The sequence below is a fragment of the Schistocerca nitens genome, chromosome 10 (assembly GCF_023898315.1).
Source record: "Schistocerca nitens isolate TAMUIC-IGC-003100 chromosome 10, iqSchNite1.1, whole genome shotgun sequence".
Lineage (NCBI taxonomy): Eukaryota > Metazoa > Arthropoda > Insecta > Orthoptera > Acrididae > Schistocerca > Schistocerca nitens.
The window spans coordinates 192113255-192130558 of NC_064623.1; the positions used below are offsets into that span (position 1 = coordinate 192113255).

General features: G+C 50.1%; 1 protein-coding gene across 1 annotated transcript; it reads right to left on the reverse strand.

Moving 5' to 3' along the window:
• Positions 1-2169: 2169 nt before the first annotated feature.
• On the reverse strand, positions 2170-2619 carry LOC126209988 (ankyrin repeat domain-containing protein 2-like). Its single transcript, XM_049939097.1, has one exon. It carries the CDS (start codon positions 2617-2619, stop codon positions 2170-2172), a length of 450 nt encoding a protein of 149 aa, XP_049795054.1.
• Positions 2620-17304: the final 14685 nt, after the last annotated feature.

A 17304-nucleotide genomic window follows, 5' to 3' on the forward strand; every position in this document is an offset into this window, starting at 1 on the left:
AATAAAGCGTGTAATATTGAGTTCTTTTCGACTTTTACAAAGTTGCTCGCCTGCTTAGATGAGTGGTAACGTGTTTGCCTACCATGCAGGCAGGGCCGGCTTCGATTCGCGGACGGGTTAGAGATTTTCTCCTCGTATCATCATCATCATCATCATCATCATCATCATCATCGACGCGCAAGTCGTCCAACGTGGCGGCACCTGAAATAGGATTTGCATCCGGTGGCCGAACTTCCCAGCCATCAATGTTAATTTTTTTTGCGATGTTGTCAAATGTTTAAGTGTCCGTTTACTGCGACAGCAGTAATCTATATCTTAATCCAACTCACGATCTGTTAATTGATGAAGATAAAACTGATGGTGCACCTATGGTTCAAAATGAGTGAAATTCTATGTTAAATCGTGTGGTAAATATGTTTGAGAAAGTAAGATATGTACCACTGGGCACTGCTGTCTTGCAAGTGGACACAGACAGCGATAGTCTGTCTGTCGTCATAGGTTCCCCGTCGAGACCGGCTGCAGTTCAAAAGGAATCAAATTGTACTGTCAAATTGTTCTAGCCACGTTTAGCTGATACTGTATGACAGGGACGCGAATGGCGCTATGTATATAGCGAGTTAAATGTACTTGAAATTAACTGCTTAATTTTTTCCATGTACTGTTAGTCATTTTTTCCCTTTCTTCGATTGGCCAGATTTCAGTGAGACAAGTCATTTCTTAGTAATGATTATTAGGCTCATATTAATTATGATTATTTCTATTAAAGCCCCGTTTCCTATCGTTTGCCCAGAGACAGTGACTGCATCTGTAAGCACTCAGATTTTCTGATCGAACACCTACACCTGAAGAGCATGTTAAGTCTGTAGGATAGAGAAAACGCCACAAACGTATTTGAGACATTTTCCTCAAATAAGGAGTTGGCTCTTGTTACTTAAATTAGTTTACTTGCAGCTGACTTTTGTCACATTTACTGAGCTGTTACGCAGAGGGTGGACAAAACTATGGAAGCAAACTCCGTATCACATTACCATTACTCACAATCTGGGAAACGCACTGGCATTCGAAACGGCTTCCAGCCTTGGAATGGATAAACACACATCCCTTTTTTTCTAAGTGATCGTACTACTATTCCTGCAAAATAGTGCCAAGTTCAGGTAACTGACAGATCGATCCCGTATCCGTCTATCCGAAGTATCACAAAAGTCCAGTAATTCTAAGATTATGGGATGAGTAGCAGTTCACCCGAGTGCTAACAAGAGCCGTCTTGGACAATACGAGCAGTATGAACAAAGGCCCTGTCGTTTACAACATAGCATCACCACTGGGAACATACTATGGTATGCACCTGAACAGCCAAAATAGTCATCATCCTTGGTAGTAACGCAGCCTCACGAACTAACCATGGGGCCCTAGGAATACCACCGTATGGCTGCCTAAATCGTGGCCAAACACTCCTCCCCATGTTTCATTTTTGGGAAGTAAACTGCAGATAGTGTGAGAAGTCTCATCCAGTCAAATTATTTTCTTCCACTCCTCGAGACCCCAGTTTTTATGGTTTCAGCGCCACATTTTCCTGTTACAGGCATTTGCATCATGATTGGTTTTGGAATTCCTGCCTGTCCTGCAATTCTCAGCCAACAGAGTTCCCGTTCCCTTTGAGGTGTTAGGTCTTCAGAGGGGCATAAGTGTGACATTCATTTCTGCAGTTACTTGGAGCTGTCGTCCTTTTATTTTTAGTCACAATCGTCCTGCATGACCGTCTGTCACGATAAACACATGAACTGTCGTCCAGCGGATGATTGTTGCAGAAGCATCAACAATTCGACCACCAGTTATTTTCTCCAATTCCAGTAGGCTTCGTTCTGCCCAAAGACCTAATATCAGAACAGAATACTTCCCCGAGAGCGACTGACCCATCATGTTGAGGACACTGCGAAGTGACGTTTGTGATGAAATGCAAGAGCGTAGCCTGCAAGCTTGGCTAACATATGTTTATTTTTCAGCATTCATTTCGCAGGTTTTCCATATTTCTGTCCAAACCTGTATATATGCTAGATAAAGGTGGATACAAATGAGTGACTCCAGAATTAATTTTTGCATTTTTTATTTCCAGAATATCAGAAGTACATTTACATGTATTTCAGTTCCCTTGCATCGACGTTTGGACTGCTAGCTTAACTTCTCTATAAGCTGCTGCCTGTTCTGCATGGCAAGGTCCAGGGGGGTGTCTCCATCCTCATCCCTGGCGCCCCTGTCGGCCCCCGCGGCCAGCAGTACTGCTGCCACCTCTGTGTTGCCTTCATCTGCAGCGACGTGCAGTGGCGTCATTCCGCTGGCATCCCTAGCATTGGGGTCGGCGGAGGACGCCGTCAGCAGCCGAACCATAGGCACATTGCCACTTAATGCGGCGTAGTGCAAGGGGGTGTTCAGTTCGCTGTCCCTGGCGTCCACATCAGCTCCTGCCTTCAGTAGACACCTCACTGCCTCCACGTGACCCCTGGCACCCGCCCAGTGCAGAGCTGTCTTCCTGTCGCTGTCCCTTGCTCTCACGTCCGCGCCTGCCTCCAGATGCGTCTGGATCTCTTCCACTACTCCCTCCTCAGCAGCCTGGATCAGCATCTGGCCTCTCTCTTGTCCATTAAGGCTCCTGTAGGAAACAGTGAAATTCTTTCACATTAATTCTAATACACAAACCAAATTGTAGAAGTATTCGTAGGAGTGAAACTATGAGCCCTACAGAATGTAACTAAACATTGCCAGCCACTGTGGCCGAGCAGTTCTGGGCGCTTCAGTCCAGAACCGCGGGGCCACTATGGTCGCAGGTTCGAATCCCGCCTCGGACATTGATGTGTAAGATGTCCTTAGGTTAGTTAGGTTTAAGTAGTTCTACGTTCTAGGTGACTGATGACCTCAGATGTTAAGTCCCATAGTGCTCAGAACCATTTGAACTAAACATTCGCTAATTTAGCCAGTATAGGCGGAAAACATTTTACCATATGGATGCCAAGCTTTACAGCAATCTCATCCAGACATTTAGCTGCATGGTTTTAAATTATCAGTAGCATTAATGTCACAATTTCCCGTTAGGCGCCAATACTTCTACAGTAACGTAAGGATGAAGCGGTGATCAGTGTGCTTAGAGTTGTGAAGTCAACATGGGTGTAGACAAGTTGAGCAGGGCGTTACTCTTGAAGCTTTTATCAAAGCAGCAACAAAGCTGCTTTTCTTAGAGATTGTCGATATGTTAAACGAGTATGGATGGATGGTTGATTGGGGTTGAAGGACCAAACAGTAAGGTCATCAGTCCCTTGTTTCAAATATGGTCCATTCAGACAGTTTGACATCTCAGAAAAGTCAGAACGATAAAAGGGGAAAGGCTAAAAAACGTAAAAGTGCAGTCATGTCGTCAATTGTAAAAACAAATTGAGGGAAGTCACCAAGACAGCGACCCCAAGGCTATGCTGGAGGCAGGAAATATCCCAACTCTGAAGTAATAGAGGTAAGACCACCTGCTATTTAAAAGCGTTCAACCGCTTTAATGTAGAAGTGCGTATGGGAAAAGGAGACTAACCTATCCTAAAAAATAAAAGGGGAAGGAAAGAGGATCTTAGCCAGGTAGGGGAGTCGGGAATCTCCAAACAGCTTACAGTGGGAGATACCCAAACTGTCACCACTCTGCCCCAACACCAGAGTAGGATTAAAAACCCTAAAAACCGAGAAAAAAACACTTTTCCCGAGGAAACAGTGAACCACTTCGACTATCCGCGAATCGTCAGCCAACAAAGTGCAGGGAAGTCTGTACTCCGTACACAGAGCCAAAAGAAGGGGGCATTCCACCAAAATGTGGATTACTTACTGGAAGGCTCCACAGTCACGAAGTTGGGGTGGCTCATTACGCAAAAGAATACCATGGGTCAGCCTGGTATGCGGAGACAACACGCCACGGGCCTGGTGTCAGCTTAATCGCACAAAGTTTATTAGACAGGGAGGTAGCCTCCCAATAATTGGCCCATGATTGTGCGAAGTGGGATTTGATGTGAAGCCATATATCTGCTGCAGGAGGGGTTACAGAGAACAGGGTGACTGCTCCCCCAGCCAAACAATCCGCAAGTTCATTACCTGGGATATCCACATGGCCAGGGACCCAAAGGAAGTCAACGCAACAAGCAGCACGGTGAAGATCAGCGAGATGGTCATGGATGGATGAGACCAAGGGATGGTGGGAAAAAACCGGTCAATAGCCAGAAGGCCACTCACTGAGACCGTACATAAGAAAACGCAGTTGTGTTGGGACTGTTTAATATAGGTAAAGGCCTGGGAAATTGCCATCAATTCCGCAGTAAACATACCACATGTAGGTGGCAGGAGATGATTTTCCGTTACAACAGAGGACATGAAGGCATATCCCACACGATCAGCAGATTTAGAGCCATTTATGTAAAAAACAACAGCATCACGAAACAACCAAAAAATCGGAGGAAAAAAGCAATGGAACACACTGGGTGGGGGGGCATGGAATCTTTCGGATCTCAGCAGAGATCCATCCGAATTCGGGGCCGAGGAACTAACCAAGGGGGGTGTTGAGGAGGGAGTGTCGAAGACAGGACAAAGAAAGAAGCTGAAAATCACGGCGAAGGGAGAGAAGACTGAGCCCAACTGGTAAACCTGCCCAAGGGCGGGAATCAGGTGGGCGACGTCCATGGTCTGGGAACAGGATAGAATAGGAAAGGTGAGGGGGAGAAGAACAGACAGCGATTGTTTAAGAAACCAGAAGCTAGGACCGCCGAACAGAAATGGGGGGGGGGGGATCCCAGCTTCAACCAGGAGACTATCAACAGGGCTAGTAGGGAAGGCACCGGTGGCCAAATGGGTACCACGATGGTGGACTGGATCCAGCAGGTGCAGTGTGGAAGGAGCAGCCAAACCATAAACTTGACAACCATAGTCCAAGCGAGACAGCACTGAAGCACAAAGGCGGAGGAGGATGGAGCAGTCCGCACCCCAAGAGGTGTGGGCAAGGAAATGAAGGACATTGAGTTTACAGAAACATCCTACCTTCAGAAGTCTGATATTTTTTTTTTTTTTTTTTTGTGGTTTTCGGGCGCACAACTTCAATGGTCATTAGCGCCCTGACTACTCTAAGAATGCACCGCGAGGCACAAGTTGACAACAACAACTAAAAGGGAAAACACAATAAAAGACAGACTGACAGGCATAGGATTAAAAAACATCATCAAATGTCCTTAGCGAGGTTTGTCAAATTGATAAAACAAAGAACACGAGCAGCTGCTCTTGGGTCATCCGCTAAAATGGCATCTAAAGTAGTAGGCAGGTTAAGATCGAGGCGCAGTGTTTTAAGATCGGGACAGGACATTAAAATGTGACGAACCGTCAGCAAGTGCCCACATGGGCAGAACGGCGCCGGCGCAGCCGTCAGCAGATGGCGATGGCTGAACCGGCAGTGTCCAATTCTTAACCTTGCTAAAACGACCTCCTCCCGCCGAGAAAGGCGTGAGGAGGACGTCCAAGCCACGGGAAGAGGTTTTAAGGCCCGAAGCTTGTTGTCGGTAAGTGCAGCCCAATCGGCATGCCACAGCGACACAACGCGCCGACCAATGACCCTGCTAAAATCGGACGAAGGGACACAACAAGAAGCTGTCCGAGGCTGGAGGACCGCAGCCTTGGCCGCGGCATCTGCAGCTTCGTTCCCAGGGATACCGACATGGCCAGGAACCGACATAAAGCTAACCGGCGTACCGACGTCCACCAGCTGCTGAAGAGAGCGTTGGATCCGGTGTACGAAAGGGTGAACCGGGTACGGATCACTGAGGCTCTGGATGGCGCTCAGGGAATCTGAGCAGATGACATAAGCAGAATGTCGGTGGCGGCAGATGTACAGAACAGCCTGGTAGAGGGCAAAGAGCTCAGCTGTGAAGACCGAACAATGGCCATGGAGCCGGTATTGGAAACTTTGTGCCCCGACAATAAAGGAACACCCGACCCCGTCATTGGTCTTAGAGCCATCTGTATAAATGAAACGCATGTTGTTGAACTTCGAACGAAGTTCCAAAAAACGGGAGTGGTAGACCGAACCGGGGGTGACCTCTTTTGGGAGCGAGCTGAGGTCGAGGTGAACGCGGACCTGAGCCTGGAGCCAAGGTGGCGTGCGGCTCTCGCCCACTCGAAAGGTTGCAGGGAGTGAAAAATGAAGGTGTTGAAGGAGGCGACGAAAGCGAACTCCAGGGGGTGGCAAGGCAGAGACATACAACCCGTATTGAAGGTCAAGAGAGTCGTCAAAAAAGGAACGATAAGAAGGATGGTCGGGCATTGACAGTAGCCGACAGGCATACCGACAAAGCAGTATATCGCGCCGGTAGGTGAGTGGCAATTCGCCAGCGTCAGCATGAAGACTCTCTACGGGACTGGTATAAAATGCTCCGATCGCAAGTCGTAAACCCCGATGTTGTATGGAGTTGAGGCGGCGTAAGATGGATGGCCGTGCAGAGGAGTATACGAAGCTCCCATAATCCAGCTTGGAGCGGACGATCGACCGATATAGACGAAGTAGGACGGTTCGATCCGCTCCCCACGACATACCACTGAGAACACGGAGGACATTTAAAGAACGGGTACAACGGGCGGCCAAATATGACACATGTAGAGACCAGCTAAGTTTCCTGTCAAAGGTAAGGCCTAAAAATTTGATTGTCTCCACGAGTGGGAGACCAACGGGACAGAGTCGTAAGGACGGTGGGAGAAACTCTTTGTAGCGCCAGAAGTTAATACAGACCGTCTTCTCGGCAGAAAAACGGAAGCCATTGGCGACACTCCAGGAGTAAAGACGGTCAAGAGAACGCTGAAGACAGCGCTCCAAGACACGTGGACACTGCGCGCTGCAATAGATGGTAAAATCGTCCACGAAAAGGGAGCCTGATACATCAGCTGGGAGGCAATCCATTATTGGATTGATCGCGATGGCGAAGAGAGCGACGCTCAAAACTGAGCCCTGTGGCACCCCATTCTCCTGGCGAAAGGTGTCGGACAGGACAGAACCCACACGTACCCGAAACTGTCGATCCATTAAAAAGGAACGAATAAAAAGAGGGAGGCGACCGCGAAAGCCCCACGTATGCATGGTGCGGAGAATGCCCGCCCTCCAACAGGTGTCGTAAGCCTTCTCCAAATCAAAGAACACAGCCGCGGTCGGGCGCTTCCGCAAGAAGTTATTCATGATGAAGGTCGACAAGGTAACCAGATGGTCGACAGCAGAGCGGCGCCTTCGAAATCCACATTGTACATTGGTAAGTAGGCGGCGAGACTCGAGCAGCCAAACCAATCGAGAGTTAACCATTCGCTCCATCACTTTACAGACACAGCTGGTAAGCGAGATAGGTCGATAACTGGAAGGCAAGTGCCTGTCCTTCCCCGGCTTAGGAATCGGGACAACAATAGACTCGCGCCAGCATGCGGGAACATGTCCCTCAATCCAGATGCGATTGTATGTACGAAGAAGAAAACCTTTACCCGCAGGAGAAAGGTTCTTCAGCATCTGAATATGAATAGAATCAGGCCCTGGAGCGGAGGACCGTGATCGGCCAAGTGCGGTTTCGAGTTCCCGCATGGTGAATGGGGCATTATAACTTTCACAATTCGAGGAGCGGAAGTCACGTGGCCTAGCCTCCTCGGCCTGTTTGCGGGGGAGGAAGGCAGGGTGGTAATGAGCGGAGCTCGAAACCTCGGCGAAAAAGCGGCCGAAGGCATTGGAGACAGCCTCAGGGGCCACAAGGACTTCATTCGCGACCTTCAAGCCAGAAATTGGGGAGTGGACCTTAGTGCCAGATAGCCGGCGCAGGCTACCCCAGACAACAGAAGAAGTAGTAAAACTGTTGAAGGTGCTGGTGAAAGCAGCCCAGCTGGCTTTCTTGCTTTCTTTAATAATACGACGACACTGAGCACGTAATCTTTTATAATTAATACAATTCGCCACTGTAGGGTGGCGTTGAAAGGTGCGTAAAGCACGTCGACGAGCACGTATAGCGTCCCTACATGCTGCGGTCCACCAGGGGACCGGTACGCGACGTGGAGAAGAGGTAGGGTGAGGGATGGAATATTCAGCAGCAGCGAGAATGACTTCCGTGAGGTGTGCGACCTGACGATCGCAGCTTGGGAAGGTTTGATCCTGAAAGGTCGCCCTGGAAGAGAAGAGCCCCCAGTCTGCCTTGGAGATGGTCCAACGAGAGGAGCACGGAGAGGGAGTATGCTGCAGGAGATGGATAATACACGGGAAGTGGTCGCTCGAATATGTATCAGCAAGGGCATACCACTCAAACCGGCGTGCAAGTTGGGGAGTACATATAGAGAGGTCTAAATGGGAATAGGTATGAGATGTGTCCGAAAGAAAAGTAGGGGCGCCAGTATTGAGGCAGACAAGATTGAGCTGGTTGAAAAGGTCTGCTAACAAGGAGCCCCTCGGGCAGGATGCTGGAGAGCCCCAAAGAGGATGGTGGGCATTGAAGTCTCCAGTTAACAAAAATGGTGCAGGTAGCTGAGCAACAAGTTGCGTCATGTCTGCCCTGGTAACGGTAGATGACGATGGAGCGTAAACGGTACAAAAGGAAAACGTAAAAGTGGGGAGAGTAATACGGATGGCAACTGCCTGCAGGCCGGTGTGCAACGTGATGGGATCGTAGTAAATATCATCCCGGACCAGCAACATAACCCCTCCATGAGCTGGGATACCTTCCACAGGGGATAGGTCAAAACGCACAGAGGTGTAGTGTGCCAAGGCAATTTGGTCGCATGGGCGTAGCTTCGTTTCCTGGAGGGCTACGACGAGCGGACGATGCGAGCGGAGCAGCAACTTCAAGTCCTCTCGGTTGGAGCGAACGCTGCGAATATTCCAGTTAATAAGTGCCATCGGAAGAAAAGGAAGATGAGAGAAGGGGTCACCTCGAAGGCCGCTGAGGGCCTGGCTTCGAGCGAGCACTGCCGCCGCTATCAGTAGGCGGACAGTCATCGTCCATTGGTTCTATAGGTTCATCGGCCATCTTGGGAAGATGGCCGGGAGGGGGAGCTTCCTCCGCCGGTGAACGGCCAGATGTTCGGCTACCAGCGGTGCGGCCAGGCGAAAGGGATGACGGCCTGGGGCGGCAACCGCTGGGTGGCGCAGGAGAAGAAATGCGCCGTGGCGGAGAAGGAGAACTGTGCTTCCTATTAGCCTTCTTGGATGGTCGTTTGGTGGAAGTACCGGACGAAGGCTGGGAGGTCGAGGTACGTAGGAAGTCTGCACGGGACGGTTCCTTCTTGAAGGCCCGTGCATCTGACTTCTGGGTCTTCGTCTTAGCAGAAGCTGATGAAGGGGCTGGTGTCTGTGGGGTGATGGGACGAAGAGGAGACGTCGACCGCGCGATCTTAGCACTGGCCGAACGGACGACCGTGGTGCTGAAGGTCAGATCGCATGTCTGGGTTACTACCTCCCGGGTAGTCCGAGGAGAGGCGAGGACAGTGCCGTATTTCCCCGCTGGGAGCAGCGTGGGCTTCCTACTAGCCAATAGCTTGCGAGCAGCCGAGGTGGACACTTTCTCTTTGACTCGAATTTCCTGGATACAGCGTTCTTCCTTATAGACAGGACAGTCGCGGGAGGATGCGGCATGGTCACCCTGACAGTTCACACAACGAGGAGACGGAGGTGGACAGTCACCCTCATGGGCATCCCTGCCACAAGTGACATTTAGCCGCATTGGAACAAGACTGTTGAGTGTGATTGAAACGCTGACACTGGTAGCAGCGCGTAGGTGTCGGGACATAGGGGCGAACAGAAATAACCTCGTAGCCCGCCTTGATGCGCGATGGCAGCTTAACACTATCGAAGGTTAAGAAAAGTGTCCGGGTCGGTACAAGGTCATTGTTGACCTTTTTCATGACCCGATGGACAGCCGTCACGCCCTGCTCAGCGAGGAAAGATTGAATCTCCTCGTCAGTCAAACCGTCGAGGGATCTAGTGTAGACCACACCACGAGACGAATTCAAAGTTCGGTGAGCCTCCACCCGGACAGGGAATGTGTACAGGAGTGTGGCCCGAAGCAGTTTTTGTGCCTGAAAGGCGCTCTCAGTTTCTAGTAATGAGGTACCGTTACGCAACCTGGTACAAGATTTGACAGATCCGGCTATGGCATCTACGCCCTTCTGGATAACGAAAGGGTTGACAGAGGAAAAATCCTTTCCGTCCTCAGATCGAGAAACTACGAGGAACTGTGGGGCAGGCGGTAGTATTTTTGTCACTGTTGGCTGGTCACGTTTCCGTTTGTGGGTCGAAGTCGAAAGCGATGGAGTAGAATCCATTGCGGAGGAATCCCCCATGATTGCCAGCGTCTCCGATGGCGCGCTCCTTCCTTGTGGGGACCCTCTCAGAGGGCACTCCCGCCTTAGGTGAATGTTTACACCTCAGGTCACACCTCCCGAGAAACAGACGGAGGGACCAATCGGCATGGTCAGAAGGTATCAGCTCAGGCAATCACCCCTCCCCGGGCCTGGCCTTTACCAGGGGGTACGCGCGTGCCTTACATGTCTACCCAGGGCGGGGACTTACGCGTTACCCCGTCACCAGCTACGCGTGCGAACGCGTGGGTCGGCCTTCAGACACGCACAGGGAGGAAGGAAGAAGAGGAAAAAGAAGAGAGAGGGAGAAAGTCTCAAACGCCGAGGCGGAGACCAGAGAAGGCAAGGAGAAGAAGGCAATGAGAAAGCAAGGAGAAGGAGGCAAGGAGAAGGCAAGGAGAAGGCAAGGAGAAGAAGGCAATGAGAAGGCAAGGAGTAGTCAAGGGAAAGAGTAAGGAAGACAGTGAAGTGGAGAAGAGCAAAGAAAGGAACCAACAAAAGGAAGGAAGAAACGAGAAGTGAAAAACCAAAAAGACCACGATTATAGGTCGTGAAACCGTCCGTCTCCGGACGCAGGCGCTAACTACCCCCGTGAGGGGGATGGACTCCTTTTAGTCGCCTCTTACGACAGGCAGGAATACCTCGGGCCTATTCTAATCCCCGGACCCGCAGGGGGGAGAAGTCTGATATGAGGCAGCCAAGTGAGCTTGTTGTCGAAAATAAGACTCAGGAAACGAAACTGTGGGACCACAGGTAATCGTTGTGCATCGAGATAGAGCTCTGTATCAGGGTGGATCTTAGTACGGCGACAGAAGTGGTCCACCCGCGATTTTAAAGAGAATTGAAACCCGTGTGAGAGGGTCCATGCAGAGGCATGCTGTATAGATCCCTGGGGCTGCCGCTCTGCAGAGGCCATCGAAGAGGAACTAACCCAAATGCAGAAATCATCCACATATAGAGCAGGGGCGACCAAAGGACCGACAGAGGCCACAAGTCCATCGATAGCAATGAGGAAAAGAAGTACACTCAATAGAGAACCCTGTGGGATGCCTGTCTCCTGGGTCCATGGAGAACAGAGTACCAACCCGAACCATGAACGACTGATGGAACAGAAGCTGGCGGATAAAAATCTGGAGCGGACCTCGAAGACGCCCACTGATGAAGTGTACGATGTGATAGCGCCAAGCCATGTCATAGGTCTTGCAGAGGTCGGAAAATACTGCGAGCTAAAGGTGGCGTTGGGAAAAAGCCTTCCAAACTGCGGATGCCAAGCAAAGTAAATGATCGATTGGAGACCGTCCCTCTTCGAAGCCACGCTGGTAAGGGGACAATAGATCCCGATATTCTAGGACCAAATTGAGCCAACGGGCTACCATCCGTTCAAGTAACTTGCAAACAACATCTGTCAGACTAATTGGCCGATAGCTTTCGACAAAGAGGGGGTTCTTACCACGCTTAAGGACATGCATGCCTTCACTTAGAAGAAGTCACCCTGGAGCCAAATACAGTTAAACACCTGGAGTAGATGTTGCCATTGTGGAGCACTAAGATGTTGAAGCAGTTGGTTATGAATGGAGTCTGGGCCAGGGGCTGTATCATGAAAAGGTGGGGAAAGAAATTCCCATTCAGTAAAAGGTTCGTTGTAACATTCTGACGGAAAAGGGGTATAACATAAGGCAGAAGCTTCGGCCCGTGGTTTCTGGTGAAGGAAAGCAGGCAGATAGGAGACTGATGCTGATGCTGTTTCAAAATGGGTCGCAAGATGTTCCACAAGAATCAACAAGTCTGTAGAAAGGCCGTCCAGGAGATGAAGGCCTGGGAGGGTGGACTGCCAATGGCTACCATGGAGAGAGCAAAGTGTAGAACAGAGCATTCTCAACACATCCGTTTGCTCTGTTTCATTAAGTAACGGGCTTTAGCACGAAGGCGTTTAAAGGTAATAAGGTTGGCAACAGATGGGTGCCTCTTAAGGCGTTGCAAAGCTCGACGGCAATCACGGACAGCAATGGCCGTACTCCACCACGGGACGTGCCGGCGGCTAAATGGTCCATACGAGCGCGGTACAGCAAGCTATCAGCGCGAACAATCGCGTCAGACGCGTCACGTAGAACGTTATCAATACAATACGACAAAGAGGGAGAAAACACGGCCTGTACAGTTTATAGAGGCCAATCAGCGCGTTGGAAAGACCATTGGGGAGCGGGAAGGGAGCGAGAGAATGAAAGTGGAAGTGGTCACTATTACAAAGGTCGTGGTGTGGCGACCAGTGTAATGAAGGGAGGGAGGGAGGATAAAGACAAAGATCAATGGCAGAAAATGTAACATCACCAGCACTGAAATGAGTAGGGGAGTCATTAAGAAGGCACAAGTTGTGGTCCACAAGAAACTGCTGTATGAGAAGACCTTGACTATATGGAAATGCACTGCTCCACAAGGGATGATGAGCTTTATAATTCCTGAGAAGGAGGAAGGGAGGAGGAAGGGAGGAGGAAGTTGCTGAAGATGGGCAGTTACGGCAGCAGGTGTAAGAGTCCTGTCAAGAGGGAGATAAAGATTGTAAACTGTGACCGCAGAGTCCAGGTGGACCCTAACAGCAACCGCTTCGAATGTAGTTTGAAGAGGAATCCACGTGCTAGCAACGTCTGCACGGACCAACATACAAATGTCACCAGATGCCTGCAGGGGGCTGACCCGATTTCGACAGAAAACACGGAACCCACAGTGTCTGTGAGTGATCATCAGTAAAATGAGATTCCTGTAGAACCACACAAGCTGCAGAGTAAGACGAAATATGGGATTTCAACTCTGGAAGGTGACAGTAATATCCATTACAATTCCAATGGATAACCACAGAATGATGATTCAAATGAGGGTTGAACAGGCTAAAGCCAGTCATTCCGCCAGGTCACCAGCTGTAACCAACAAGGAGAGGGTGGGGGGTGACATCCATGAACAACAGGTCAGAATCGGGGATAGGATGCGGCCCCTTGACTGCCAGATGCCAAAGGAGTGGGACACTTCTCCAGCTGAGGAGGGGGAGCAGCGCCCTGAGGTGGTGTGGGAGCCAAAGGGGAGGGGGTGGAGAGGGGTTCGGGACTGGGGTAAGGAACGGGCAGGAAGGGGTGAAGATGTAACTAAAGCATAACTAGACGTCATGGACACAGGTTGAAGACGTGCATACTTCTTACAAGCCTCAGTGTAGGTTAAATGATCAAGGAACTTATATTCTTGTATCTTCTTTTCCTTCTTATGTACAGGGAAATCTGGTGAACGTGGGGAATGATTGCCATGACAATTAACACACACAGGAGGGGAACACACGAATTCCCCTCATGGAGTGGACGTCCACAGTCGCCACAGAGAGGGGCCTGCGAACAGTGGGAAGACGTGTCCAAAATGCAAGCACTTAAAACACCTCATTGGAGGTGGGATGTACAGCTTCACGTCACATCGATAAACCATAATCTTTACTTTCTAATGGAGGGTATCCCTTCATAGGCCAGGATAAAGGCACCAGTATCAATGTGATTGTCCTTCGGACTCTTCTGAACATGCGAAACAAAGTGCACACCCCACTGTCTGAGATGGATGGTTGGAGAAGGCACTGAACTATGTGGTCATCAGTCCCTCCGACCTGAGATTAACTAAAACCGATAAAATCCTACATTAAAAGAGGGAACTACAACATCCATAAAATGATAAACTATTGACAGAGAAGGAAGGGAAAGGACAGAAGACGAGGTGAGGGAAAGAAAGTGACTAATGACAGGGGCATGACGGAAAAAGCACAGGAGACAAGAGATGCTCAGGACATAGCGGACCCCATGAGGAAAGGAGTGGGAAAGCAGAGGGCCAGGGTGAACCACCAAGCCCAGTTGAAGCCAGTCCAGTCAGGGTGAAGGGGGAGCATGAAAGCCTGCCATTCCCTCCACTCACCGATATGGTGTAAGGCCCCTCCCTTAAATAAAGCGATAAAAACCCCCATCACAGATAAAACGTAAAACGAGATCCGCCACTGAGACATCGTCAGCCAACAACAGGGGTAGTGATTCTGGAAAGCTTAAAGTCCGTCATATGGTGGCTAAGTTGGGGCAGTCCAATAAGATGTGAGATGGGGTCCTCACGACAGAGGAGATAACAGTCAAGAACGTATGGCTGATGTGGAGCCGACAGAGGACGACAGAGGCCTTACGAGAGGCCCGTAAGGAGGACCGGCATGGAGTTTTAGAATCATTAATTGCCGTGAGCTTGTTCGGCAAAGGAAGAGTGCTCCATACTGCATCCCAATGGTCCAAAACCTAACAATGTAAGGTCTATTTCTGGAATGCCAATAGCGAGAGATGGCCTGGTAGTAGCTAATTTAGTCAGTCGATCCAAAAGCTCATTGCCAGGAATACCAACATGGCCTGGGGTCCAAATGAAAACCGAGAATCCACATTGAGCGAAGAGATAAAGGGATTCCTGGATAGCAATGGCCAATGGGTGGCGAGGGAATCACTGGCCGATAGCGTGCAAACCGCTCAGTGAATCACTACAGATAGGGAAGGATAGTCCTGAGCAGGAGTGGATATGGTCCAGTATGCGCAAGATAGCTACCAATTCTGCAGTGAAAACACTACAGCCATCTGGTAAGGAGCGAAGTTCCATGCGTCACGCATAGGTGTAAGCAAAACCAGTGCAGCCAGCAACCATGGAGCCTTCAGTATAGATCACTTCTGAACCCTGAAAGGAACTGAGGAGACAGGAGAACTGGTGGCGAAGAGCTATCAGAGGGACAGAATCCTTCGAATCGATTGAGAGGTCAAGATAGAGCTCCGGTCGAGAAACACCATGGAGGGGTACATGCGTGAGCAGAGAAGAGGTGTGGTAAAGGCAATTGCTAGAGCTCAGAAAAGAGCGATTGAATGTGGACCGCCATGGTAAGTCCACATCATGGCCGCCGCTGTGGCAGGATCATCTAAGTGTCTGGATGAAGGAGACCATAATTACGGTGCTTTGGAGAGCAGCGAATGTGGAGCGCATAAGATATCAGCAGTTGCTGGCGCAAAACTAGCAGTGGCGGAATCCCCACCTCTGCGAGAATGCTAAGTATGGGGCTAGTCCGGAAGGTACGAGTTGCAAGTCTGACCCCACAGTGGTGGATGGAGTCTTATCTGCAGAAGGCGATGCAGAACCATAGACAGGACTTCCACAGTCCAAACGAGACTGGACAAAATACAATCGCAGGAGAACAAAGCAGTCTGCACCCCAGGTGGTATTGCACAGACACCTAAGGACACTGTGATGGGACCAGCACATCCACTGCAGCTGGCGAAGGTGAGGGAGCCTTGTCAACTGGGCATCGAAGACCAGACCCAAGAAGCGATAGGTGTCCACCTCTAGGGGCTGGCCAACGAGGAACAGTTCCAGATGGTGATGGACTGTACGGCGATGGCAGAAATGCATGACAAGTCTTGGCCGCCGAAAACTAAGTCATGGGAGAGCGCCCATGAGTGCGCCCAACAGATTGCCCCCTGTAGACTGCGTTCTGCAGCGTCATTACAGAGGAGGCGAGGTAGATACACAAATCGTCAGCATACAAAGAGGGGGAACACTATCGGCCCAACAGCTGTCACTAGACCATTAATGGCTATGAGAAAGAGAGGGATGATCAGCACAGAACCCTGTGGAACCCCATTTTCTTGCCGATAGGGAGAGCTGTAGGAGAAACCAACCTGGACCTGGAAAGAGCAATAAGAAAGGAAATTACAGATAAAACGGGCAGAGCATCATCACGAAGGCCCAAATCGTGATGGGTGGTGAGGATGTGGTGGCGCCAGGTGGTGTTGCCGATGTGTAAAAGCCGACCGGATAGACTCTAGATACACTAAGTTATCCACCGTTGAGCGGCCACAGCGAAAACCACGTTTAGTCGATGACAAAAGGTCGCGGGATTCAAGGATCCAAAACAGCGGTCGACTCACCATGCGTTCAAGGAGCTTGCAGAGTGTGTTAGTAAGGCTAATTGGACGGTAGCTATCCAACATAAGTTGCTTCCCTGGCTTCAACACTGGAGCAATGCTTTCCTCCCACTGGGTAGGAAATACTCCCTCACCCTACAGACAGTTGAAGAGGATCAATATCAGACTGGCCAGCCACCGATAAGTGTTGGAGCATTTGTCTATGTATCACATCTGGACCAGGGGCTGTGTCAGGATAAAGGGCGAGGGATGAGGGGCGAGGGCGCTGGCAAATTCCCACTCGCTAAATGGGGCATTATATGGTTCTGAGCAGCGAGAAACTAAAGACAAAGGCAGTCGTTCTGAATGCTCTTTCAGGAGAAGGAACGTGGGCGGAAGCTGAGCTGATACCGAAGCTTGAGCAAAGTGTTGAGCTAAACTGTCTGCCACAAAGTCTGGACTGGTAATGACACAACTTACAGAAATTCCTGCAAACCCAGTGGGAGGATGGTGGCCAAAAAATCGCCGGAGTTTCACCCAGACTTGTGAAGACAGGGTGTAGGGTCCTAAGGCAGCTACATATCGTTCCCAATAAATTGTTTCTGAAATTTGATTAGGTAGAGGGCACAGATTCGTTTAAAGACTACAAGAAGAGCAGTAGAAGAGCAGAAGGGTGCCACTTGAAGTGCTGAAGAGCATGGCTGCAGCAATTTCCAGAGTCCACCAAGCGATCATCTTCCGGTGGGGGGAACCTGAAGAAAGGACTGCTGAAAGGATGGAGGCAGTCAAGGTCTGAGCAGATTCATCAACACTCGTGTGGTAATACATGGGGGATGGTAGCAGAGAAGGCACCGCAATCAGCCTTAGACAGGGCCCACCTGGGAGGGTGATGGAGCTAGAGAGACTGAAGGAAGGTCAAAACAATCGAGTAATGGTCGCTGTCACATAAGTCATCGTGGACGCCCCACTCAATGCAGGGAAGGAGGTC

Bases quoted from the DNA above. Each gene is read 5' to 3' on its own strand.
- LOC126209988 (XM_049939097.1), bottom strand. From the start codon at position 2,619: ATGCTGATCCAGGCTGCTGAGGAGGGAGTAGTGGAAGAGATCCAGACG.